Below are 21,742 nucleotides of genomic sequence, written 5' to 3' on the forward strand. Positions count from 1 at the left end.
AACTTAGGGGAGTATTTTCTTATGGAATATTACCAACTTTTGTTTTACTATTAATTTACCTTTGCTTTTTGTCAAATAGCCTACTATAAACAAAAGTTAGTATTGTTCTATGTAGTGCCAACGACAAGAAAATGGTCTTGATCATGGCTACTATGTGATAAGATTTATCTACGATATATTCTCTTCTATCATGGAAATTGGTGATGATGATGTTGAATAGATTTTATTTAATTCTTTTATTTTATTTATGGTATGTAATTTAATTTATGAAAATATAAATTATGCTTTTTTATATTATATTTTGGTTTTAAACGAACCACAGAGGAGCGTCCTTTCAATAATGGTCAAATGCAAAAAATAAAGGAAAAATTACTTTTAAAAATCTCAACATTATGTGACTTTGTTATAAAAATCTCAACTTTAAATTACTATTTAAAAATCCGAACTAATCCGAACTTTGATATCAATTAAATTTTAATGCACTCAACAATGATATCAAATTCTGGCACACTCCGAGCCCCTGGAATCGTCTTCACACCCTTTTCACCTCATCAATGATATCAGCTTGATAATACAAGGCTCAAAAACAGTTCAAGCTTATTGCTTTATAAGCTTTGGATGTAAAAATGCAGTCCATCAGAGCACGATTACCAGAATAAGACTCGAGCTCCCATCACTTCGGTTCTGATACACCCCACACGCCACAATCTATCTCAAATTGGATTCCGGTATGCGCCTACTAAGTACCCGACCCCAAAAGAATGTAGAGCATCTATAAACAAGTTTTAGACAGCCAACAAATTAAAGGGTTTCATCACGGAAATAAATGAGGCGACCCTTTCGTTCACAGCTTGTTACATAAACACAATGAAGCAAGTTAACCATAAACGATCATGACATTAACTGCTATACAATACCGAAACCTTGGAAAAATTATCAACTCTCATATTGTTAGCTAGCATATTGCTTAGCAACAAGGCTTGCACAGAAATCCAAGTCAAATCTTTCTTCTGGAGGGTCTCCGATGCAATCAAAAACTGCATCCGCGTTCTCAAAATCTTCTTCTGCGGTGTAACTACAACACAAATATCGATTCCTATTTTATCACAATAACTAAAATTCGAGTAATGTAATAATAGGATGACATATAATCAAAAAGGTTTGTTCTGTGCGCGGTTACTTACCCGCTTTTGGTCACTATACACTTCATTCCTGCTGCTTTGGCTGCTGCAAGACCTATGGCACTGTCCTCTACCACCACACAACTGCGAAAGTCAAGAAGAGTATGAACTTTGATTATACTTTAGTCATGATCAGAGGGAGTAAATATAGGCCGAGTGTAGAAAAGAATGGTTAAAATTTCATGATCCACAACAATCACTTTTCTGTTTTTATCATAGCTTAACTTCAGAAAACTAAACATTCCATTATTAGTTACCTTGCAGGGTCAACACCAAGAGTTGTGGATGCTAGTATATAAATGGCCTGCAAAAGAATATAGCATTCAACATAAGAAAAGGAGAAAAAAGAGAAGCGTATAGATAATGAACGACAAATTAGAGATATAAAACAAGCTTGAATACCAAAAGTACAGGTTGTGACCTATGTTACTTGACTCTTCATTTTGCTTCACGTACCCGTGTTCGATTCTTGATGTTCGGGCATTGGTATGGCACTTTGACACTTCATTTTAGGCGTAAATTTGAATATTTAAACGTATTCGACACATGGACATGTATCAGTATCCGACATCAGAACCCGAGTCCAAGTAACATAGGTTGTGACAAATGACAAAACTATAGAGTAGTTTGTTTTTCATATGTGTTGGGATGGTTTATTCTACATTGATGAATTAAAGATGGTGGCACAATTTATAAAGAATTGGAGTTTAACATGTTGGGATGGTTTATCTTACATCGATGCACCTCGTGTTTCCCCATAATATGTTGGAATTCACTGTAAGTCTAGCCAATGGATACCGTCCCAAAACCATATGACAATGGAAAGAAGGGCTTCAATAACTTATAAAGTGTATACACCATCTTTAATTTATCGATGTGGAATAAATTATCCCAACAAAAGAATATTGTACTAAATTAGCGATTACTAGCTCTACACTCATTCACCATATACTTGGCCTTTGAGCCAAACGGAAAGAGAAAGTAACTGCATGAAATCAAACAAAGGCATATATAAGAAGGAGAATTTACAGGATCGGGCTTCTTCTTAGGGACCACATCTCCAGCAAAAATCTGGATCTTCGCTGCTCTTTCAGGACCCAACAAGCATGAAACTATTGCAGAGACCTGAAACCAATATGTTCACTCCATCAAACCACCATTGAATATGATACTTACATACTAAACACATGTTCACAGAATTTCAGCAGTGTTCCGTTGTTGAATTCAACAAGAATATTACTAGTATACATCAGTCCTGAAGTAGACAAATCCTAAATTTATGTTGAAGTTTAATTTCGGGTTGAGAAGGTAGCTATTTCCAATTAATCACAAATTCATACCGCTTTCTCGTTAGATGTGCTGCAGACAGCAACTTTGACGCCTTTGGCGAAAGCCTGATCGATCAGCCTGTGGCATTTGACAGCAGAATGGTTGAACTTATATCCAAACAAGAGGAAATGGCACCATAAATGATATGCTAGGCATTTTTGGTCAGTTTTGGTTCACGTAGCTCACTCTAAAATCGAGATTAAGACTTTGGCAGTGTTGTTGGCAAGTCCATTGGGCTATAAATTCAAATTGTGTTTGTTAGAGTATATAACATATATTGGGGCATTAACCATCAACTTAAGCTTTTGATTGAGTTGGTTCCTTGACAAGGTATTAGAAGTCAGCATGACAAGAGGTCACGAGTTCGAATCTCAACCACCTCTCATTTATTGTGGAATATTTAGCCCCAGGTATGAGGATGTCTGTGCTGCATCCACACATCTAGCCCAAATGACTCTCGTGTGAGTGGGCGTGTTAGAGTATATAACATATCATGGGACATCAACCATCAGTTTAATATTTTGGTTATGTTATATACTCTAACATTGTTTTTCTTTCCTCAAAAGATCGGAGCCATGGAAAGCTTAGTCCCACAGCTAAATAATTGCTCAAAGGTTGTGCTATTATTTACCAATGTGAAGAAAAAATATAACTTACACATGTGTAAACTCAAGTAACATACTTTGCAACACCTGGTCGAAGAGGCAGCAGTTTCTTCTCAATAAGCGCCATAAAAAGCTCCGTCTTTTGCTTGTGTAGAGATGCAACAAATTCTTTTCTTTCTGCTTCACCTGAAGGAGCCTTTTCTGGCCAGCCAGTCTGATTGAAGTAGGCAGTCATCCTGTATAGGAAGGAATTTCATTATACCATCAGCAAATGATGAAGACACAAGAAGCTATTCAGTTATTCATGTTCTTGAATCTTGACTTATTAGCATATAGTTTGAACATGATGGATCATGGATGAGACTAAAGAATGCCACCATAAAGGCAATTGGACATTTGGAGGAGGGGAGATAAAGAAGATCAAGTGATGTTAAGCTGTAAGCACATAGTTCACTACTTTAGTTTTACCTACTTCACTTTTTGAATTCACAATTCACAATTTGCATAAAATGAGCTAAATATAAACCAAAGCCAACCATTTATATTAGTTTCAAGTTCGTAAATTACTTTTTGAATTCACAATTCACAATTTGCGTAAAATGAGCTAAATATAAACCAAAACCAACCATTAATATTAGTTTCAAGTTCGTAAATTAAGTAATGACATTTTTCACAAAATGACTTATAATAGTTTTGCTGACTCTAAACTCGCTATTGTAAGATATAGTTTTTATGTCCCTCTCGATTTGCTACATTTTCCAAATTTTGTTGTCCTAATAAATTTATCGGATTTCTATGCATAGACATTGGTGACATTTTGTCTCCTAATTTCATCCACAAACTCGATCTTTCTATTCATCTCATCCACACATTTATACATCCAATTATTTCTTATGTCTCATCTTTCCATTAACAACCAATCAAAACCAATATTTACCAACATAAGAATGTAGCAAAGTAAAGAGAAGTAGAGCACACATGAGTACCAAGAAATCCAATGATAAACCATTTGTATATTTACACTATCTTTGAATAGAAGGATAGGGAGATAAATAGCGGGATTGTATTTGTCTCATTTGGATACCAACAGGAGAAAGGAAGAAATCGAGTGAAGCGAATTGGAAAGAGGAGTTTCTCAACATTTTAAACAAAACAAATCATTTCAATAGTAGAAAGATTTGAAAAGGAAACACACCAATTTTCCTTCTCCCCATCCCTTTCCTCACTCCCTCCCCTTCCTTTCGTTCCACAAATGTTATCCAAACGTAGTGCTAAGTGTATGAAACAATATAAGAAATTAATCTCATTATAATAACAAACGTCAGATTTTTTTTTTTTGATTAATGATGGTAGTGATTTGAAAATTTCAACGATGTAATTAATTCTTTTCATTAAAGAGACTTTATTTATAGAAATTGTAATTTGAACTTTTGGATTATGTTCGATATGGTTGTAATTTTCGTTACTTTGAACTGCTAAGACTTATGTTTTTATCATGTATCCTGAAATGCATTTGATTGGTTTAGTCTGAGTGTTTACTTGAATGTTAGTTTATTTAAGTAATCCCTATAATTATGTTGGCAAAATTAAACTTTTATTACTTAATTCAAGTTAGTCTTTTCCTTCATAATTTTGGGTAGTTATAGTGTAGGAACATTCTAAAATAGTATTGGTGCATACGTGACTACTGTTTGAAGACAAAGCAACAAGTAAAATAGACAACCAAATAAAGATAGAAGTATACCTTTCTTTTCCACCTCCAATCTTGAGCAATTCACCATACAAATCCACATCCCAAGAGACACCCAATCCCCTCTGTGGATTCATTCAAATTTCAAAAGTCTGAAATGAATTCATGAAAGAATTGAACCATATGCTCATAAACCCCTAAATCCCTAAATTTCCATCATCCTAATCCAACTAAAACTACCCAACTTACTAATTTTCCCCACAAATTCAGAATGGGGATCAAATTCTTCCATAACAAGCAATACCCACAAAATTCTATACCCAATTACAATAATTAAACTGCAAAAAACATTTCAAAAGGGTAAAAAATAGAGAGAAAAACATACTTCAGTAAATGTGTCATTGAAGGAAACCCTATGACCATCTCTCTCAGTATCAACAAGAACACCATCACAATCAAACAGAAGAGCAGCAGGAAGTGAAACAGAGCATGTAACAACACTTGAACTTTTCTTGTTGCTCATTAGCTTTATGTGTAACTCATTTGTTATTGTTAAGGTTTTACCAAACAAAGAAGAGAGTTTTATGATGTTCACATTCTTATTAAAGCTGCAAAGTTTGGACAATTTTGTGTGGGAATAAATGGAGGTGGAAGATGGAGTTGTTGATGGGGAGTAAATGATAGAAGAAGCCATTGGAGAGACAAAACAAGGGTGTGATCTCTCACTATATGTTCGATTATTAATTAGATTGGAGAGGTGAATTGTGAGGGAAAAAGTTTGATTATAGAAGATGAAGATGACAAAGGCTTATCTGCCACTAGTTAGTCTATGGCGCCAATGCCAATGGTTCATAAAGAGATTTCAAGGGTTTGAGCTTGGCCTCTCATTATTTGGGGAGTGTTTGGCAATTACAAATTGGTTAACATTTTGTTGGTTTGTTTGATCGGTTATGAACTTACGGATACTAATATTGACTTTTTAGTTACGTTTTATAGAGAGTGTTTGTAATTATTAAATCTTGTAATTGAACTCAATGCTAATAAGACTTTATATTGAATTTAAAATTATGTAAAAATTAGTGTGAACATAATATTTGATTTTGAATCAATTTGAAAAACCTTTGTAACACTATGTAAATTCTTGGTTTGGATTCTTTGTTTAAATAAAATAAAATATTAATATGTTTTCTTTGAAATCATTTTTAGGGTGATAGTAGTACTCCCCTATTCACCTAATGTGTCTTATTTGACTTTTTACCATTTTTTAGGTGGTTAAATGGTACCACTTGTGAAAGAAAGAGTGTAGTTTTTTTTTAAATTTTGATAGATGTAAAATAGGGTCCGGTTAATAAGTATAGAGGTGTAAAAAAGTTAAGTTTAGTATGGATAAATTGATAAAATTAACATACCTAAAATAGAAATGAGACTTTTAGGTGACTTTATTAAATAAGAAAATGAGACATTTATGATAAATAAAAGGGAGTATATTTTATAGAGTAAGTTTTAATAAGTTTCAATCTGAAAATAAAGTTTGTTTAGAAAGGTTTAAGTTTATTGCCTAATAATTTCACTTTTCATTATTTGCATTTTCAAGCCGATTTACTCTTTTAAATAAGAAAAACTAATATGAACATATTATATTGGGCAGTCATTGGTAAGGAAATGGGAAAAATTGTGTAACATGTGAATTAATCGGAGAAGAGGAATCAAAAGAAGGATATTAAATTGAGAGAGAAAAATTTAAAAGAAACTCACAGTAGTTAATATTATGTTCATCCTGACTCCCAGGAAAAACAAAATAACACAGAAAAGGACTAAAAGTGATATAATAGCAAGAATATTTGGTTTGTCAAAAGATAAATCTCGAAAGAGATAACTCTATATATGCAATATCCACCGGAAATTCCTTAGTAGAAATAGAAATCATATTCAATGGACTTTATAGTCGGATTAACCAAAATAGAAAGGGTTTTGGTTCAATTTGAATTTCTGAGTCAATATTTGCCAATTCTTTCTAATTTACTTTTTGTTTACTATTTACTATTTTCAATATAGTTTTATTATTTATTCTTATTTTAAATTCAATTTGTTAAAATTAATTATTTTCTTTATTTTTTAAAAAATCAATTTTTGAATTGATTTTTTCAATTTAATTGTTATTAATTATTTTTTTTTTATCCTCTGTTGATGCTCAAATCTCCATTATTAAAATTGCTCACCTCTATTGATGCTCTGTTTTTGCTAAAACCTTTTTGTTGTGGTTTTGAGGTTTTGACACTCAAATGATGTGAATTGTGATGCTATGAATTGCACAAATTCTTAAACACAAATTGTCTAAAGTGACGATCGTTCATAATGAACTCGTCATTTATATTTAAAAAAGGGAATATGTAGAGAAATGAAAAACAAAATACATTGAGAGAATATCAATTCTATTTATTACAAACCCATTCATCTTCCTAAATCATCATCTCAAGTAATCTCATTGTTCTTTATTCCAAAATCATTCAAGTTGTCCAAAATGTGTCTCTTCATAATCATAGGTGCTAATGTTTTATTGATTTATTTTTTTTATTATTTAATTTCAAGGCTTTATTTCGTTTTTTTTTTTTATTGAATTTCGTTATTTTAGGGTTTTGTGTTGATTAATCTTGTATTGTTTATAGTCATTGAATCTTCTAAGAAGAAACAAGTTTAATATGTTATGATGAACCTTTATTGTTGGTATTTCAAAAAAAAAGTTTTAGTTGTGTATGCGATTTTTAATTCTGCACACACACACATAAAGTTTATAAATGTCAAATCTTTATTGTTAGATTAAAAGTTTTAAATTTGAGCTGAAAATTTATGTTTTTTTTTTTGAAAGTGGTAATTTATATTTGTTTGTAGACCATAAGCTACCCGACAAACTGACATATAAGAGACACCAATAACTCTCTTGAGAGACGACTTTCTAGTGGCCCAACCACAAAAATTGATCAATTAAAAAAAATGCTAATTAATTATCTTTTAAACATCACTATGGTGGAGATTTAAGGTATACCAGTTAATGATTTATGGTATACCAAGTACGGATTTGATATATATCACATAGGTATTTGAGGTATATCAAGTAGAAATTTAAGGTATGCTAGTAGGTATTTGGGGTTTTCATGTATGGGTGGGTTAGAAGAAATCAAGTAGGTGTTTGAGATATACCAAGCATGTATTTAGGGTATATCAAGTAGGTATTTGGAGTTATCAAATAGGTGTTTGAGGTATACCAAGTAGGTACTTGGAATATACTAATTAGGTATTTAGGGTATACCCTATAGGTGTTTGAGGTATGTCAGGTAGGGATTTGAGATATATTAATTATGTATTTAGGGTACACCAAGCAAAGGGGTTATCAAGCAGGTGTTTTAGATATATTAAGTATGAGTTTGTGCATGTAAAGTAGGTATTTGAGGTATATCAAGTACGAATATTGAGATACACTAGTAGGTATTTGAGGTTATCAAATAATGGTTTGAGATATATCAAGGGTTTCAGATATACTAAGCATTTATTTGGGGTATATAAAGTAGGTATTTGGGATTGTCAAATAAGTGTTTGAGGTATACCAAGTAGATATTTGAAATATACCAATTAGGTATTTAGGGTATACCCAGTTGGTGTTTGAGATATGTGAGGTATGGATTTGAGATATACTAAGTAGATATTTAAGATAAACCAAGCAAGTATTTGGGGTTGTCAAGTGGGTGTTTTAGGTATACTAAGCATGCATTTGGGTATGTAAAATAAGTATTTGAGGTATATCAAGTAGTTGTTTGAGGTTAGACCTGTTCATGGGCGGGTAGCGGACCGGGTATTTGCTATAAAATCTACCTGCGGGCACAAATGTACAAAACTGCGCCCGCATTTGAGGGCATAATTTTTTGTCACTACCCGCCCATTTTTAAAGCGGGCGGGACCCGCGGGTAGGCGGGTATTTATTACATAAATATCAAAAATATAATACAAAATATAAAGTTGGGTTTTGATAATAATTAAAATACAATACATTGTCCAAAATACTCCAAATACATAAAAGGTCTCAAAATACTCGAATTACATGTATATAAGAATACATAAAAAGTTTCAAAAAACTTGATCAATGGTAACACAATCGTCATCTTCATCCTCCTCTTCATCTTCTTCTACCAGGAGCTTTTTTCAATTCATCCTTAACCATCACTTTTTCTTCATTATAATGCCTAAAACATTAAAAATTTTAGGGTAACTTAAAACATTAAAAGAGGCGGTTCCTTGCTTCCTTTTTTATTTTTTTATTTTTTTATTTTTTTTTCTTTTGGGTAACTTAATATAATTGATTATTAAAAATTTAATATATATTAAACTAAGCGGGCGGGCGGGTATACCCGCGGGTATTTTTTTAGTGTCGCTACCCGCCCATTTATCTTGGCGGGCGGGACTACCCGTCCAAACTTAAATTTTTTTTAAAAAACGCTGTCCATGCCCGCCTGTTTTTCGAGCCGGGCGGACCGAGCCTGGCGGGTAGCCCGCCCATGCACAGCTCTATTTGAGGTATGTCAGATGGCTGTATTAAGGTATACCTAATAAATTTTTAAGGTTTACAAGAATCAGGCTATTAAAAACACCTACTTGATAAATTTAGCATGATAAAAAAATCTACTTACCCTATTGACGTATCTTAAAAGCCTACTTGAGATATCCTAACCCTACTGAGTAAGCATGTAGTTACACAATATTTTCTATTTTTTATAAATATAATGGGTCGATCAATTTAGAAACGATCTCTCAAAGAGATTGTCTCTCACAACAATTTATGAATAGATATAACCTAATTATACATTTATACTCATTCAATTTGATTGATAAATGTCTTTATAACTATATGCTACTTTTAATTTTAGATGCTTTTTCTAGTTATCAAAATGTTGAGTGAGTTTAATGCTATAACCTTATTTTATTTTTTTATTTTATTATATATGCATGACAGAAATACCTCATTTTTAAGAGCTAAAAAAGTGAATTGGGGTCCAATAATTTCATAGGCACATGTGTGTCTCTGCCTATAGTCATTATAATCTGAAATCAAAAATTTAAAAATCTTTGGCCCGATCAAAATAAAGGACATTAATTTTCTTAATATTGATTACAAAAAATCAGTGCATGGTTTGTTTTTCATAACTTGTTGAAATTGTCAATGCAGTTTTACCTTGATAAAGATATTTGGTTTATCATCTCTCTGAAACAACAAAAAATATATTATACGTGAACGATTAATTAAGCAAGTTTCAGATCAGGTTATTTTGATTGAGTTAATTGTGGATTGCATTCGGGTATATATCATGTTGAATTCGGGCACGAATCAACCCAACTAAACCTGTGCAACGGGTAGGCGGACCATCGGACACCTGAATCCGACTCTTTATTTTACTGAATTTAGACGGGCGGACCTTAAACGGGTCGAAATTTAATAGGAGCCTACTTTACAAGAGGGTTGTAAATGGGCCTTCACATTTTATCACAGACTATTACACCTAATGAATCAAAAAAGAAACATTGTCCATACCCTAATTTACATCCTCATTATATTATCCAATCTATTCCACACAAAATTTAAAAAATGTTGTCATCCATCGACAAAGAAGCTTTACTTGAATACAAGCATGGCATAACCAACAACACAATACCCGATTCCGAGAAGGCCCGTATATGGGTGTATTTGTTTTAAGAATCCAACCTACATCAATTATTTTTTAAATGCTTAAATGAAAACTGGCTAGATCGGGCCGAGTTGAAAGGATCCGATCTATGTAAAGATCGTATTATGTTTTTATAAGTTTTGATCTAATCTGATCCATATTTAGTTGAGCTCGGACCAATTAAAAATCATGACATAAAGCTAAAATGATCAACAAAATTAAGGAAACGAGTCAAAATGATTGGGTTGAGGTTTCAAACTGATTTGACACAATGTTTCTATAGTAATTAGTATAATTAGGTATGATCATTTCAGATCATAATGAGAAATATTAAATTATAAGCCACTAATTTTCGATCGAATGCAAAATCTATTTTGGGTCCAATAAAAATCTAACTTAAGAATAATATAACTTATAATGAGAATTTAAATTTATTATTATCAAAATAAGAGATTTTGTTATTGGAGCATTATTTTAGAAAAAAAGTATTATACTACTAAATCCAATAAAAAAAAAGATGTCTAATGCAAAGTTCCCCCCTTCCCCACAAAACCACAACTCGAATAAAACCCACTCAACTCAAGTCATCCACTCTTTACCATTCCCCTGTTTTCCCCTTTCCATTTCTCCCTTTCTCTCTCCTCTGTTAAAATACAGAGAAGAAGAGGCAGAGCAAATTATAAAAATAAAGGGAAATTAACCACCTCTTTTATTCTTTGTTGAAGAACATACCCAAATCTGATCACTACCCATTTTTTCTCTCTCTTTAATGGAGGAAGCCCACTAAATAGAATCTCATTTTTTTTCCCAATTTTGTTTTAATAATGGGTTCTTCTTCATTTATTGCAGCAGAGCATACAAACCCAGAAGTTTTTCCATGGCTGAAAACCCTACCTTTAGCACCAGAATATTACCCAACAATTCAAGAGTTTCAAGATCCAATTTCCTACATATATAAGATTGAAAAAGAAGCTTCCAAATATGGGATTTGTAAGATAGTCCCTCCTGTACCTCCTCCATCGAAAAAATCAGTAGTATCTAATTTTAATCAGTCTTTATCATTGTCTTCTTCAAATAGTCAAAACCCTAAATCACAACCTACATTTACTACTAGACAGCAACAAATAGGGTTTTGTCCAAGAAAACAAAGACCCATTCAGAAATCAGTTTGGCAGAGTGGTGAGTATTATACCCTCCAACAATTTGAAGCTAAAGCTAAGAACTTTGAGAAAAATTACTTGAAAAAATGCTCAAAGAAGGCACTTTCTGCATTGGAAATTGAAACCCTTTATTGGAAAGCAAATGGGGATAGACCCTTTTCAGTTGAGTATGCAAACGACATGCCTGGCTCTGCTTTTGTGCCCTTGAAAGATAAAAGAACAGGGGATTCTGTTGTTGTTGTTGCAGGAAATGTTGGGGATACTGCTTGGAATATGAGGGGTGTTGCAAGGGCTAATGGGTCTTTGTTAAGGTTTATGAAGGAAGAGATTCCTGGTGTTACTTCTCCTATGGTTTATGTTGCTATGCTGTTTAGTTGGTTTGCTTGGCATGTTGAAGATCATGACTTGCATAGCTTGAATTTTTTGCATTATGGTGCTGGTAAGACATGGTATGGTGTCCCAAAAGATGCAGCCGCCGCATTTGAGGAGGTAATCAGAGTTTATGGTTTTGGTGAAGAGATTAATCATCTAGGTGAGTCAATTTTTTCATGTCTTACTCAGTTGGCATTTAATACTACATTTGATCTTCATGTTGGTAATGGAAGTTTCATATTATAATTTCTGAAGTTTTTGTATTGCTATCTTTAGATTACTTGGAGGCATTTGTATGGTATTTTAGTTAAGGCTTCATGATGGGATACCTTGAACTTTGTTTATGGTAGAATATATGCTTTCCCTGTTTGCTCTGTCTTTGCATTGTTTTGAAATGTTTGTAAAGGGGTAATGGTTGTGAATTTGTGATTTTGGAGTTTTTCCACTAGAAATTGGTTGTGTGAGGATTTAGTTTTGCATCTTTTTGATAGCATTACCATCTTTGAAATGGTGTGAAGGTAAGTTTTTCTTGGGTGGTTTTAGCACTTGATTAAGCTGGTTATGTTGATGGAACCATTGTAAAATTTTGTGTTGTACACTTTGTAGGAGAAAGTGGTAGGAGACCATAATTACTTGCTTTTCACTTCTATGGTATGTTCGTGAGGTTTTTCTGGCTCTCTATTATAATCCTTGTATTGTAGTTTCTCTATTATAGTAGTGTCTTATTTCATAGATCATCGATAAGGAACTATATTTGTTAACTTTCCTTTTGTAGAAACTAGATATCATTGGCTTTTAGAAATATTTCCATTATATTTATGTTAGTTTTGTCATGTGTAAAGAAGACTGAAAATGCACTACATACAAAAGTGAGAGGTTGAAACTTTTAAGAGCCATTGATGAATCAGATAATTGGAATTGACAAGTAGAGTATGACGATTGATAGGGATGAGTGAAAGAGAATAATATATGTATAGGATTATTAGAATTGATTGTCTTTGGTTGGTAATTATATTAGATAGGGCCAAATGAAGTAACCTTTATTAGCGATGTTTTTATTGTGTTGATTTGTTAAGAGGATTAAGGTTTTGACATTGCTATTATTACAAATGCCATTTGTATGCAATTGAATGATAGTGGGAACAGTAGAAGAGTCCTATTCTGCACATATGGAGTATAAAGGAGATATTCAATCCGACACAACGACAACAATGGTCTTGTATGGATCTTGGGAATCTAAAATGTCTGGAGTTATCTCTAATTATCCATAATTGGTTGATGGAATGATTGTAAACATGTGTATGGAATAAATTTGCAAAGAAAATTTGCAGTGGAAATGATGTCTATGCTAGGAAAATCCAACTGTCTTTTATGTAAATATTGCCCTCTTCATTTTGCTTCAAATTCCTTCTGTATGCAGGGGTGAGACTCATTATGGATGAGAAAATTTCTTGACCTTATGTAAGGTTCCTCCATAACTAAACAGGGATATAGAAGTCGAGCGATAAATATAAAACTGTCCCAATTGTAGTTTATTTCTACATGTACACCATCATCATCAAGACAACATTTTCGTGAGAGGCTATTTGATGCTTCACCAACTTGTAAAGATTAGTCTGGGCTGGAGATGATTTTAGTTGCCTTTCCTGAGTTCTATGCTGAAATTTTCCTGTAGAAAAGTTAAAGTCCTCTGTCAAAATTAAATTGTTTCTATCATGTTAATGTATTCCATCTCATGGAACCATGTATTCTTTTGGTATCACTGATCAAAAATGTTTTGATATGTACTTGCAGTATTAGTGAAACATAATTTGCTAGTTAGTTCGACTTTTGAATTCGCAATTCGCTCAAAATAGTTCAAAAATAGCCTAAAACCGACCATAATTCGCTTTTTCGATTCGGACTCTTGAGACGATTAGCGAATCATGCGACACTTGTGCAGTATTGTACATGTAATGTTTAGTTATATCTCTACTTTTTACTCTGAAACGCGCTGGTTTTAGATTAGCCTCTTATGTGCAAATCTTTTTATTTGTTCTTTTAATTGGTGAACAAAAATTGATTTAAGGGGTCAGAAAGATCTGATATGTTATTTGTCTTATGCAACAGTTACCTTTGCAACACTCGGTGAGAAAACTACTGTGATGTCCCCTGAAGTACTTGTTAATGCAGGGGTTCCCTGTTGCAGGTGACAATTGCCCTGGAATTTTTTTTGTATTGGCTAATTGTTAGGCTGACATTTTTACGTCAATTAAAGGTTTTCTCTTCAGGTTTCCCCTGAATATAATCAGTCCTATTTACATTTTCTTTTACTCTTGATCAGGTTAGTACAAAACGCCGGGGAGTTTGTCGTTACATTCCCAAGAGCTTACCATTCTGGCTTCAGTCACGGTAAATTCTCTTTCTTATCTTGTTTATTTTTCCTCTACACTTCAAATTATCGTGTAGTTGATTTAAGCTGAATATTTTGATTCAGGGTTCAACTGTGGAGAAGCATCAAATATTGCCACCCCCGAATGGCTGAGATTTGCAAAAGATGCTGCTATTCGTAGAGCCTCAATAAACTATCCTCCAATGGTTTCTCACTTTCAGTTGCTGTACGATCTTGCTTTGGCAATATGTTCAAGGTATCCGTTCTCTCTCTTGATAGACATGCTGTTCAATTACGCTGCCAGAACCACGTGCTTATTTTCATTATTAAATGGACTTAGTAAAAATGAATGTGCAAGTAAATCAGTTATTGCACTTTTTGGCTGTTTCTTTTTCTTGCCGCAAGCTAGTTACCTTTTGCCTATTACCATGCAATCTTTTTTAGTATATGAAACTAGGGGCGAAACCAGGATTTTGAGTTAGGGGGGCCAAATTGTCGATATACTAGCAAATTATTTATTATATAAAAACTAGTTCAACTATGAAAATTTTACATATAGACTAAAATGAACTTGAATCATAGCAAAAATTATTTCTAACAAATGAAGTTGAAGCTTCTCTATAATTACGCCATTTGAAAAAAAATAAGTGTTTTCGATTCCATATATTTGCCTACTAAGTCTAAAAAAACATTATTAAAATTAAGATAGCAAAAATATAAATACACACCAAAAAGGATGAATGTGAAATTATAAAAGATAAGAGTAATGGCATTATAATATAAATTTATTAGTCTATTAAAAATAATGTTTCAAATTTGGGTTTGATCCCTTAACCTTATATTACAGAAATGTTACCCCAACCATTAAACTATAGTAGTTTTTTGTTATATTTATGCACTCTTTAAATTATATTATATTAGTAAGGGGGGCCAAAGCCAAAATTACAAAGAAACGCATTTTGGGCAAGGGGGGCCGGGTAAGATGTGGATGCGCCTATGTATGAAACACTAATCATCGCATTTGATTAGTTCACTCGTCTCTGTTGTTTCCCTCTGATCTTCATTTGTCATTGCACAAAGTTATTTCTTAGTCATTATATGTCTTATAAACAGTTTTGGGCAGTTCTCAGTCTGATCATTGCCTTGTATTGCGTTGTTAATAGTATCATTTAGTGATCTATATTGGCTAACTTTTACCTCAAATTCAAGTGATGTCTCAATCGGCCCCTTTTTTTTGGTGCTAGGGTGCCAATGGGGATTAAAACTGAACCTCGAAGTTCTCGCTTAAAAGATAAAAAGAAGGGTGAAGGTGAAATGCTGGTTAAACAGATGTTTGTGCAAGACGTAATGCAGAATAACGAGCTTTTTCACACTCTTGGACAAGGATCCGAAGTGGTACTTCTCCCTCACAATTCATCTGAAAAATTTGTTTGGTCCAATTTGCGTGTTGGATCCAAGTATAAAGTGAAACCCGGGTTGCCTTTTAGCTTATACAGTTCCGAAGAATCTATAAAAGCTTCTGATGACATTATGTTAGCTAGAGACGGTAACCAACGGAATACCTTATATTCTACCAAAACTAAGCCTGGTGGCTCTCTGTCCACTTCGCCGCATAATATCCAAGACTCGGAAAATGAAAAGGGGAGAAGTGCAGCTGGAGATGGATTATTAGAACGCGGACTGTTTTCATGTGTCAAATGTGGGATTTGGACTTTTGCATGTGTTGCCATTGTTCAACCTACCGAATCAGCCGCTCAGTACCTGATGTCAGCAGATTGTAATTCCTTAAATGATTGGGTTGCTGCTTCTGGAGTATCAAGTCAAGTAATGGAGGCTGCTGACGGTGAAGCAAATACTACAGAGCCAGATTCTTTTTCGGGTATGTTTTTTTGCATATTCTTTTAGCTAGTTTTGTAGATTGAAGATACATTTGCAGACAAGCGCTCCTCGTTCTCGTTAATTTCTCTTTTATGTTGTCTATTGTGGATCTTCTATTAGAGTTGTTTATCATTATTATAGACCTAGCTGACGAAAGTGTTCTAAGGAGAATAATATGATTTTGATTTATGTATCAAAGCGATTTCCACTTAGCATTGTTATTTTTAGTACTTTCTCCGTTTGATTATACTTGCTACATTTGATTTTTTACTCAACTCAATGTGTTATTTTGATTATTTATATATTGAACTATGCTCATCTAAAAATTATAAAAACTTTATATTTAAAAGTATGCGATTAGGCGACTCAAACAAAATTCTACTTGACCATATTTTTTTCTTACACGTTAGCCTTGATATGTAAAATAAACTTGAATGATGAATAGTGTTAGTAACCGTAAGTAGCAAGTATTCAGAACGGAGGAAGTACTAAAATTACTTCACAAGATGGAGATAAGGAAGTTAGTTTTATTCCTCTGTTTAAATATGTGCTTAGTCTGCATAAAACTAGAATCTATCCGATAACTTGTTGGATGATGACTCATGGGTTGAGGTCCATTGACCAATGGATTGTCTTATGATTAATGGTACTCTAATTTTGTTGTGTCAGGGGTAATGTGCTAGAGGTCCTTTCTCATTGTGTATGTGGGAGTGGGGTGGGATGGGGCCGGTGGTGGGGGTGGGATGGGGGGTGTTAAGAAAGAATATTGTCTAACAAGAGCCAGCATGTGAATTGGTTCCTTCTGTTTGGCAAATGTGATTGAGTACTTGTGTAGTTTGATATGTCCTTACTTTGTTAGGTTTATAAGGGATAGAGGGGAAAATCAGGGGCGGCCCGGTGGGAGGGCTGGAGGGGGGATCTGCATGGATTTTTCTGATGGATTGGATGTACAGTAAAACGACTTCTGCAATCCTCTAAATGTAGTTTGGTAATAATATTTACTGATGAATGACTTATATAATGGATTGAATCAATACTAATGACCTTCTTTTTAGTATCTAAGAAACATTGTGACTTGGGTACTATTTGAATTGTAGGATCCTTGGAAAAAAATGCTCTTGACAGCTTGTATGATTTCTCTGTCCATTCGGGTAATTACCAAGCTCACAGCATGGATAACACCTCGGAGATGAAGTCAAATACCGCAATTGTAAAAGATGCTTTATTTACTGAAAATAAGGTAGAATCATCTGCTCTCGGCCTATTGGCTTTGACATATGGAAATTCTTCCGACTCTGATGAAGATGATGTTCAGCCCAATAGTCCTGTTGTTTCTGAGGGTAATCTGTCCGGAGATGGTTCATGGGATAATAGAATTCACCAAGATGATACTGCATCACCAAATTTCGAGCAAGGCTATGATAGTGGTGTAGAAAGGGGACGAAGCCAGATTTCTTCTCGATCGGAGTGTGTCGATGAGGATTTTCCCCAAAGGTTTGATATTTATGAGGACTGTGGCCATAGAAGATCGAATAGCGGCGATAATGAGTATGAGACTCACAACTGCTCTGCCAAATTTGCGGAGGAAGATACGTTGACTTCAGAGCAAAATTATTCACCTATTGCCGATGATCATGATGATCTGGTGAGCAAGCCGCAGCTTTCTTATGCTCGTAGATATGATGAAGATTCTTCAAGGATGCATGTTTTTTGTCTTGAGCATGCTGTTGAGGTTGAGAAACAACTCAGACCAATCGGCGGAGTGCATATATTACTCCTTTGTCATCCAGGTGTGTGTCGAGTTTTATACGCTAAATCATAGTTTTGTTGGACCGTCATTTTTATGTTTTACTAGGTGAATGTGCTGACGCAGGGCTTAATGATGATTTCTTCCATGTCTTTTTATTTTTCGTATTAGCTTGATTTTTTCTATGTTTGTTCTCTTTATCACATGGGTTTTAATATATTTGTCGTCTGTCGTTAGACTATCCGAATGTAGAAGTTGAAGCGAAGAAAGTAGCGGAAGAGTTGGAAATGAATTATGTTTGGAAAGATATTGCGTTTTCCGAGGCCACAAAAGACGATGAGGAGCGGATTCATATGGCATTGCAGAGTGAGGAGGCCACTCCAAAAAACGGGGACTGGGCTGTAAAGCTCGGTATCAATCTCTTTTACAGTGCAATACTCAGCCGCTCGCCTCTCTACAACAAGCAGATGCCTTACAATTCTGTCATATACAGTGCTTTTGGCTGCAGTACTCCGTCAATATCGTCTTCGGAAGCTAAGGTTCACGGTAAAGGATTCGGTAGACAGAAAAAGTTGGTGATGGCTGGTAAATGGTGCGGCAAAGTCTGGATGTCGAATCAGGTTCATCCGATGTTGTTGCATAGAGATCACGATGAAGATGACAGAATCGTCAATCCTTGTTTGAAATCAAATGAGAAAGTTGTGAGAAAATCGGAAGCTATCCCGAAAGCTCAAACATCCTATATGAAACGGAAGACCAATAAGAGGAAGAAACCAATGTCAGAGAGCAAGACGGTCAAGAAAATGAAATTTGAAGCATCCGGGTTTGCAAATTCCGAACCAGAAGATTCCGTGGACGATAAACCTGAGTTTGAAACAAGGAGAAGTGTGAGGAAATCAAAAGCACAATGCAGGTCTATTAAGAGAGTAAAACACCATGAAGAAGTCCAAGATAGCATCTCCGAGGATTCACAGGACGACATTAGTTTGCATCAGGAACCTTTGAAAAGCGCTAGAGCTTCGAAGCGAGGAGCTAGACGAGCTCTGAAAGGACCGAAAGGCCATCGTAGTGCTGCAGCCATTGAAGGTTATTCTGATGAGGATTCACCCAATGATATGTCGCATCAACGTGGACCGAGAAATAGTAGTAGAAAATTCAAGGCGGAGGTGAAATCTACTCAGAAGGTAAAACCCCAGGAGGGTTTGGATGGTGACTCCGAAGGATTGCGGTCTGATGAATCCGAGCCAGAGGAGCATGAGAGAAATGTAAGGAGTTATGCGGCGTCTCAGAGACGACTCTCGGTCCATGAACAATATGAGCCAGCGACTGAAGATGAGGAGGTTGATGGTGGGCCAAGTACTCGTCTGAGGAAAAGAATCTCGAGGCCCACGTTAAAGAAGAGGGAAAATAAACCTGCAGTGAAGAAGCAAGTACCGAATTCCAAAGGAAAGAAGGCTGCTCATGTCACTATGAATATAACACCTGCAAGAAAAGGTCCAAAGATGAGGCTACCCGTATCGAGAGGTCCAGCAATGAAGGGTCCAGCCAGGAAGAATCCGTCTTTCTCTACAGACGCAAACGTAGACAAAGAAGAAGACGAGGATGATGAATTTACTTGTGATATTGAGGGTTGCTCCATGAGCTTTGGTTCGAAGCAAGAGTTGGCCTCTCATAAACGGAACATATGCCCCGTCAAAGGGTGTGGTAAGAAGTTCTTCTCACACAAGTATCTAGTGCAGCATCGGCGTGTTCACATGGATGACCGTCCATTGAAGTGTCCTTGGAAGGGATGCCGCATGACTTTCAAGTGGGCGTGGGCACGCACTGAACACATTCGAGTCCACACGGGTGCCCGTCCTTATGTCTGCACCGAGCTAGATTGTGGCCAGACATTCCGGTTTGTGTCAGATTTCAGCCGTCATAAACGTAAGACGGGTCACTCGGCAAAGAAGACTAGAAAATGATTAATTTAGTTGGGATGTAAACAAAACTTAACATTTCTTGTCAAGGAATTTGTTTCTATTGATTGACCTTAGGTCTTGGTTCAAATTTTTTGTTTAATTGGGATGTTACTTGGACTCTTCATTTTGCTTCACGTATCCGTGTCTGATCCTTGATGCTCGGACATTGGTATGGCATTTAGATGCATAAAATTGAATATTTAGATGTATCTGACACTTTTACACATATCAGCATCCGATTTTTCAAATAACATAGACTGGGAGAGTCAGGGAGTTGGTAAGATTAGTTGTATCTGTAATGTGAGATGGGGTCTTCATTGGACCCATTCTTGCAGTTCAATCAAGAAATTCCTTGGGGATCCATTATTTTATTATGTGATATAAAATCATAGATGCTTTGACTAATGGGAGTTTCTCAATCAAGTGTTTTCCTCCTGCCATTGGATCTGTGTGGTTACAAGTATGAATTCTGTTGGACAATCCAGATTTGTAATTGTAATAATACATTGTGATACTTTTAGGGATAATTTTATATTTACTCATTTCAAGAGCACATTTATGATTTTACACTATATACTCATATAATAGATTTAGGTTATGTTTGACTTTGTAATTATGTTGGTGTTTCGCCTTTTAGTTTTACTTGCAATTATGTATATTAGTTGTTGAGTATTATTTTATTATATAATAAAAAATCATATTCTTAAACCACACGAATGAGACCATAGCTCTCTATTGGGTTGATATTTGTATATTACTGTATTAAAGTGATTAGTTATAATTTTAAAATTATCAATTTAAAAATAAATTAATTATATAAGTTTATTCTATTACGACATAGTGTATAATAAGATGAGCTCATAAAAAATAACATCAAATGTTCATTTAAGAATTAAAAAAAAAAAAAAAAAAAATAATGATAGAGTACTTTGTCCAAAGATCAAAAAATGATATAGTAGATTACAACTTTACAAGCAAGTTCGTGGAAAGATAAAAAGTTCTTAATGATATATTTATTGCTTCACTGAATCAAAAGTGGAAGTTCAAATTATAATTTCTACTCCTAAACTAAATAAATTTGTATATTTTTTTTACATTCAATGTTTGGCTATCTTTGGTTTTTTTATTGGAGAAATAGTTTTAGAGGCTTTGTCAAACAACAATTTAATTTACGTTAAAATAATGTGTATATTTTTATTTAAAGAGTATAATCAAATAATTTGCTTAAAAAAAGAAAATATTAAGATTGGTGATGTGAACGGATTTACTTAAGAAATTGACATAAGGTGATGTAGATGAAAAAATAAAAATAAATATTGAGATAGTTTGGCCCACATCAATAAAGTAAAGATGAAAGTTGTATATTTTATAAGTCGTCAGAGTTATTCTTTCCATTGTCATATGGTTTTAAGATAATATTTTCTTATAGCGGCTTATAACATATGTCCCTTATATTTTACAATTATAGCTAACATTTACGATAAATCAACTGAACAAATTGTTAGAAATTCTCATTCACCATTCAACACGATTAATTTTGCATGGACAAAAATGTTTTTTTTTATTGGAAAATAAAATAAAAATAGTTACAATAACCAACTCCAATAATGATTAGTTAAATGTCCATTTTATATTTGGTTGATTAGATCTGAGTTTGAGTATGAGGTTTGTGCCGACACTTAGCAACAATTATGTGTCGGTGAAGGATATAATTACAAATTAACTTGCTTATTGCAT

The 21,742-nt window shown here is 34.2% G+C and overlaps 2 protein-coding genes across 3 annotated transcripts; one reads left to right on the forward strand and one right to left on the reverse strand.

The window, feature by feature from the left end:
* Nucleotides 1–446: 446 nt before the first annotated feature.
* On the reverse strand, nt 447–5,815 carry LOC130826420 (CBBY-like protein). Of its 2 annotated transcripts, none has more exons than XM_057692006.1 (8): nt 5,191–5,815; nt 4,860–4,930; nt 3,193–3,351; nt 2,522–2,588; nt 2,211–2,306; nt 1,439–1,485; nt 1,185–1,265; nt 447–1,075 (listed from the first exon to the last, which is right to left on the reverse strand). In XM_057692006.1, exons 1-8 carry the CDS (start codon nt 5,497–5,499, stop codon nt 952–954), a joined length of 954 nt encoding a protein of 317 aa, XP_057547989.1. In that variant the 5' UTR covers nt 5,500–5,815; the 3' UTR covers nt 447–951. The 2 variants fall into 2 exon arrangements, with proteins under 2 accessions (XP_057547989.1, XP_057547988.1); XM_057692005.1 differs by having other exon boundaries at nt 447–1,096.
* A 5,250-nt stretch (nt 5,816–11,065) lies between these two features.
* Nucleotides 11,066–20,231, forward strand: LOC130826819 (lysine-specific demethylase REF6). Its single transcript, XM_057692409.1, has 7 exons — nt 11,066–12,208; nt 14,158–14,236; nt 14,372–14,439; nt 14,525–14,675; nt 15,664–16,298; nt 17,395–18,087; nt 18,282–20,231. The coding sequence occupies exons 1-7, from the start codon at nt 11,341–11,343 to the stop codon at nt 20,006–20,008; spliced, it is 4,221 nt and encodes a 1,406-aa protein (XP_057548392.1). The 5' UTR covers nt 11,066–11,340; the 3' UTR covers nt 20,009–20,231.
* The last annotated feature ends 1,511 nt before the right edge of the window (nt 20,232–21,742 follow it).

Source organism: Amaranthus tricolor, chromosome 11 (genome assembly GCF_026212465.1).
Source record: "Amaranthus tricolor cultivar Red isolate AtriRed21 chromosome 11, ASM2621246v1, whole genome shotgun sequence".
Taxonomy (NCBI): Eukaryota; Viridiplantae; Streptophyta; class Magnoliopsida; order Caryophyllales; family Amaranthaceae; genus Amaranthus; species Amaranthus tricolor.

Excerpts from the sequence above, each read along its gene's own strand:
- LOC130826420 (XM_057692005.1), bottom strand. The coding sequence starts at position 5,499 with ATGGCTTCTTCTATCATTTACTCCCCATCAACAACTCCATCTTCCACC. Across the intron at positions 1,486-2,210 it reads CTAAGAAGAAGCCCGATCCT|GCCATTTATATACTAGCATC; the intron begins GTAAATTCTCCT and ends ATTCTTTTGCAG. Across the intron at positions 1,266-1,438 it reads CTTGGTGTTGACCCTGCAAG|TTGTGTGGTGGTAGAGGACA; the intron begins GTAACTAATAAT and ends TGACTTTCGCAG.
- LOC130826819 (XM_057692409.1), top strand. The coding sequence starts at position 11,341 with ATGGGTTCTTCTTCATTTATTGCAGCAGAGCATACAAACCCAGAAGTT. Across the intron at positions 14,237-14,371 it reads GCAGGGGTTCCCTGTTGCAG|GTTAGTACAAAACGCCGGGG; the intron begins GTGACAATTGCC and ends ACTCTTGATCAG. Across the intron at positions 18,088-18,281 it reads ATTACTCCTTTGTCATCCAG|ACTATCCGAATGTAGAAGTT; the intron begins GTGTGTGTCGAG and ends GTCTGTCGTTAG.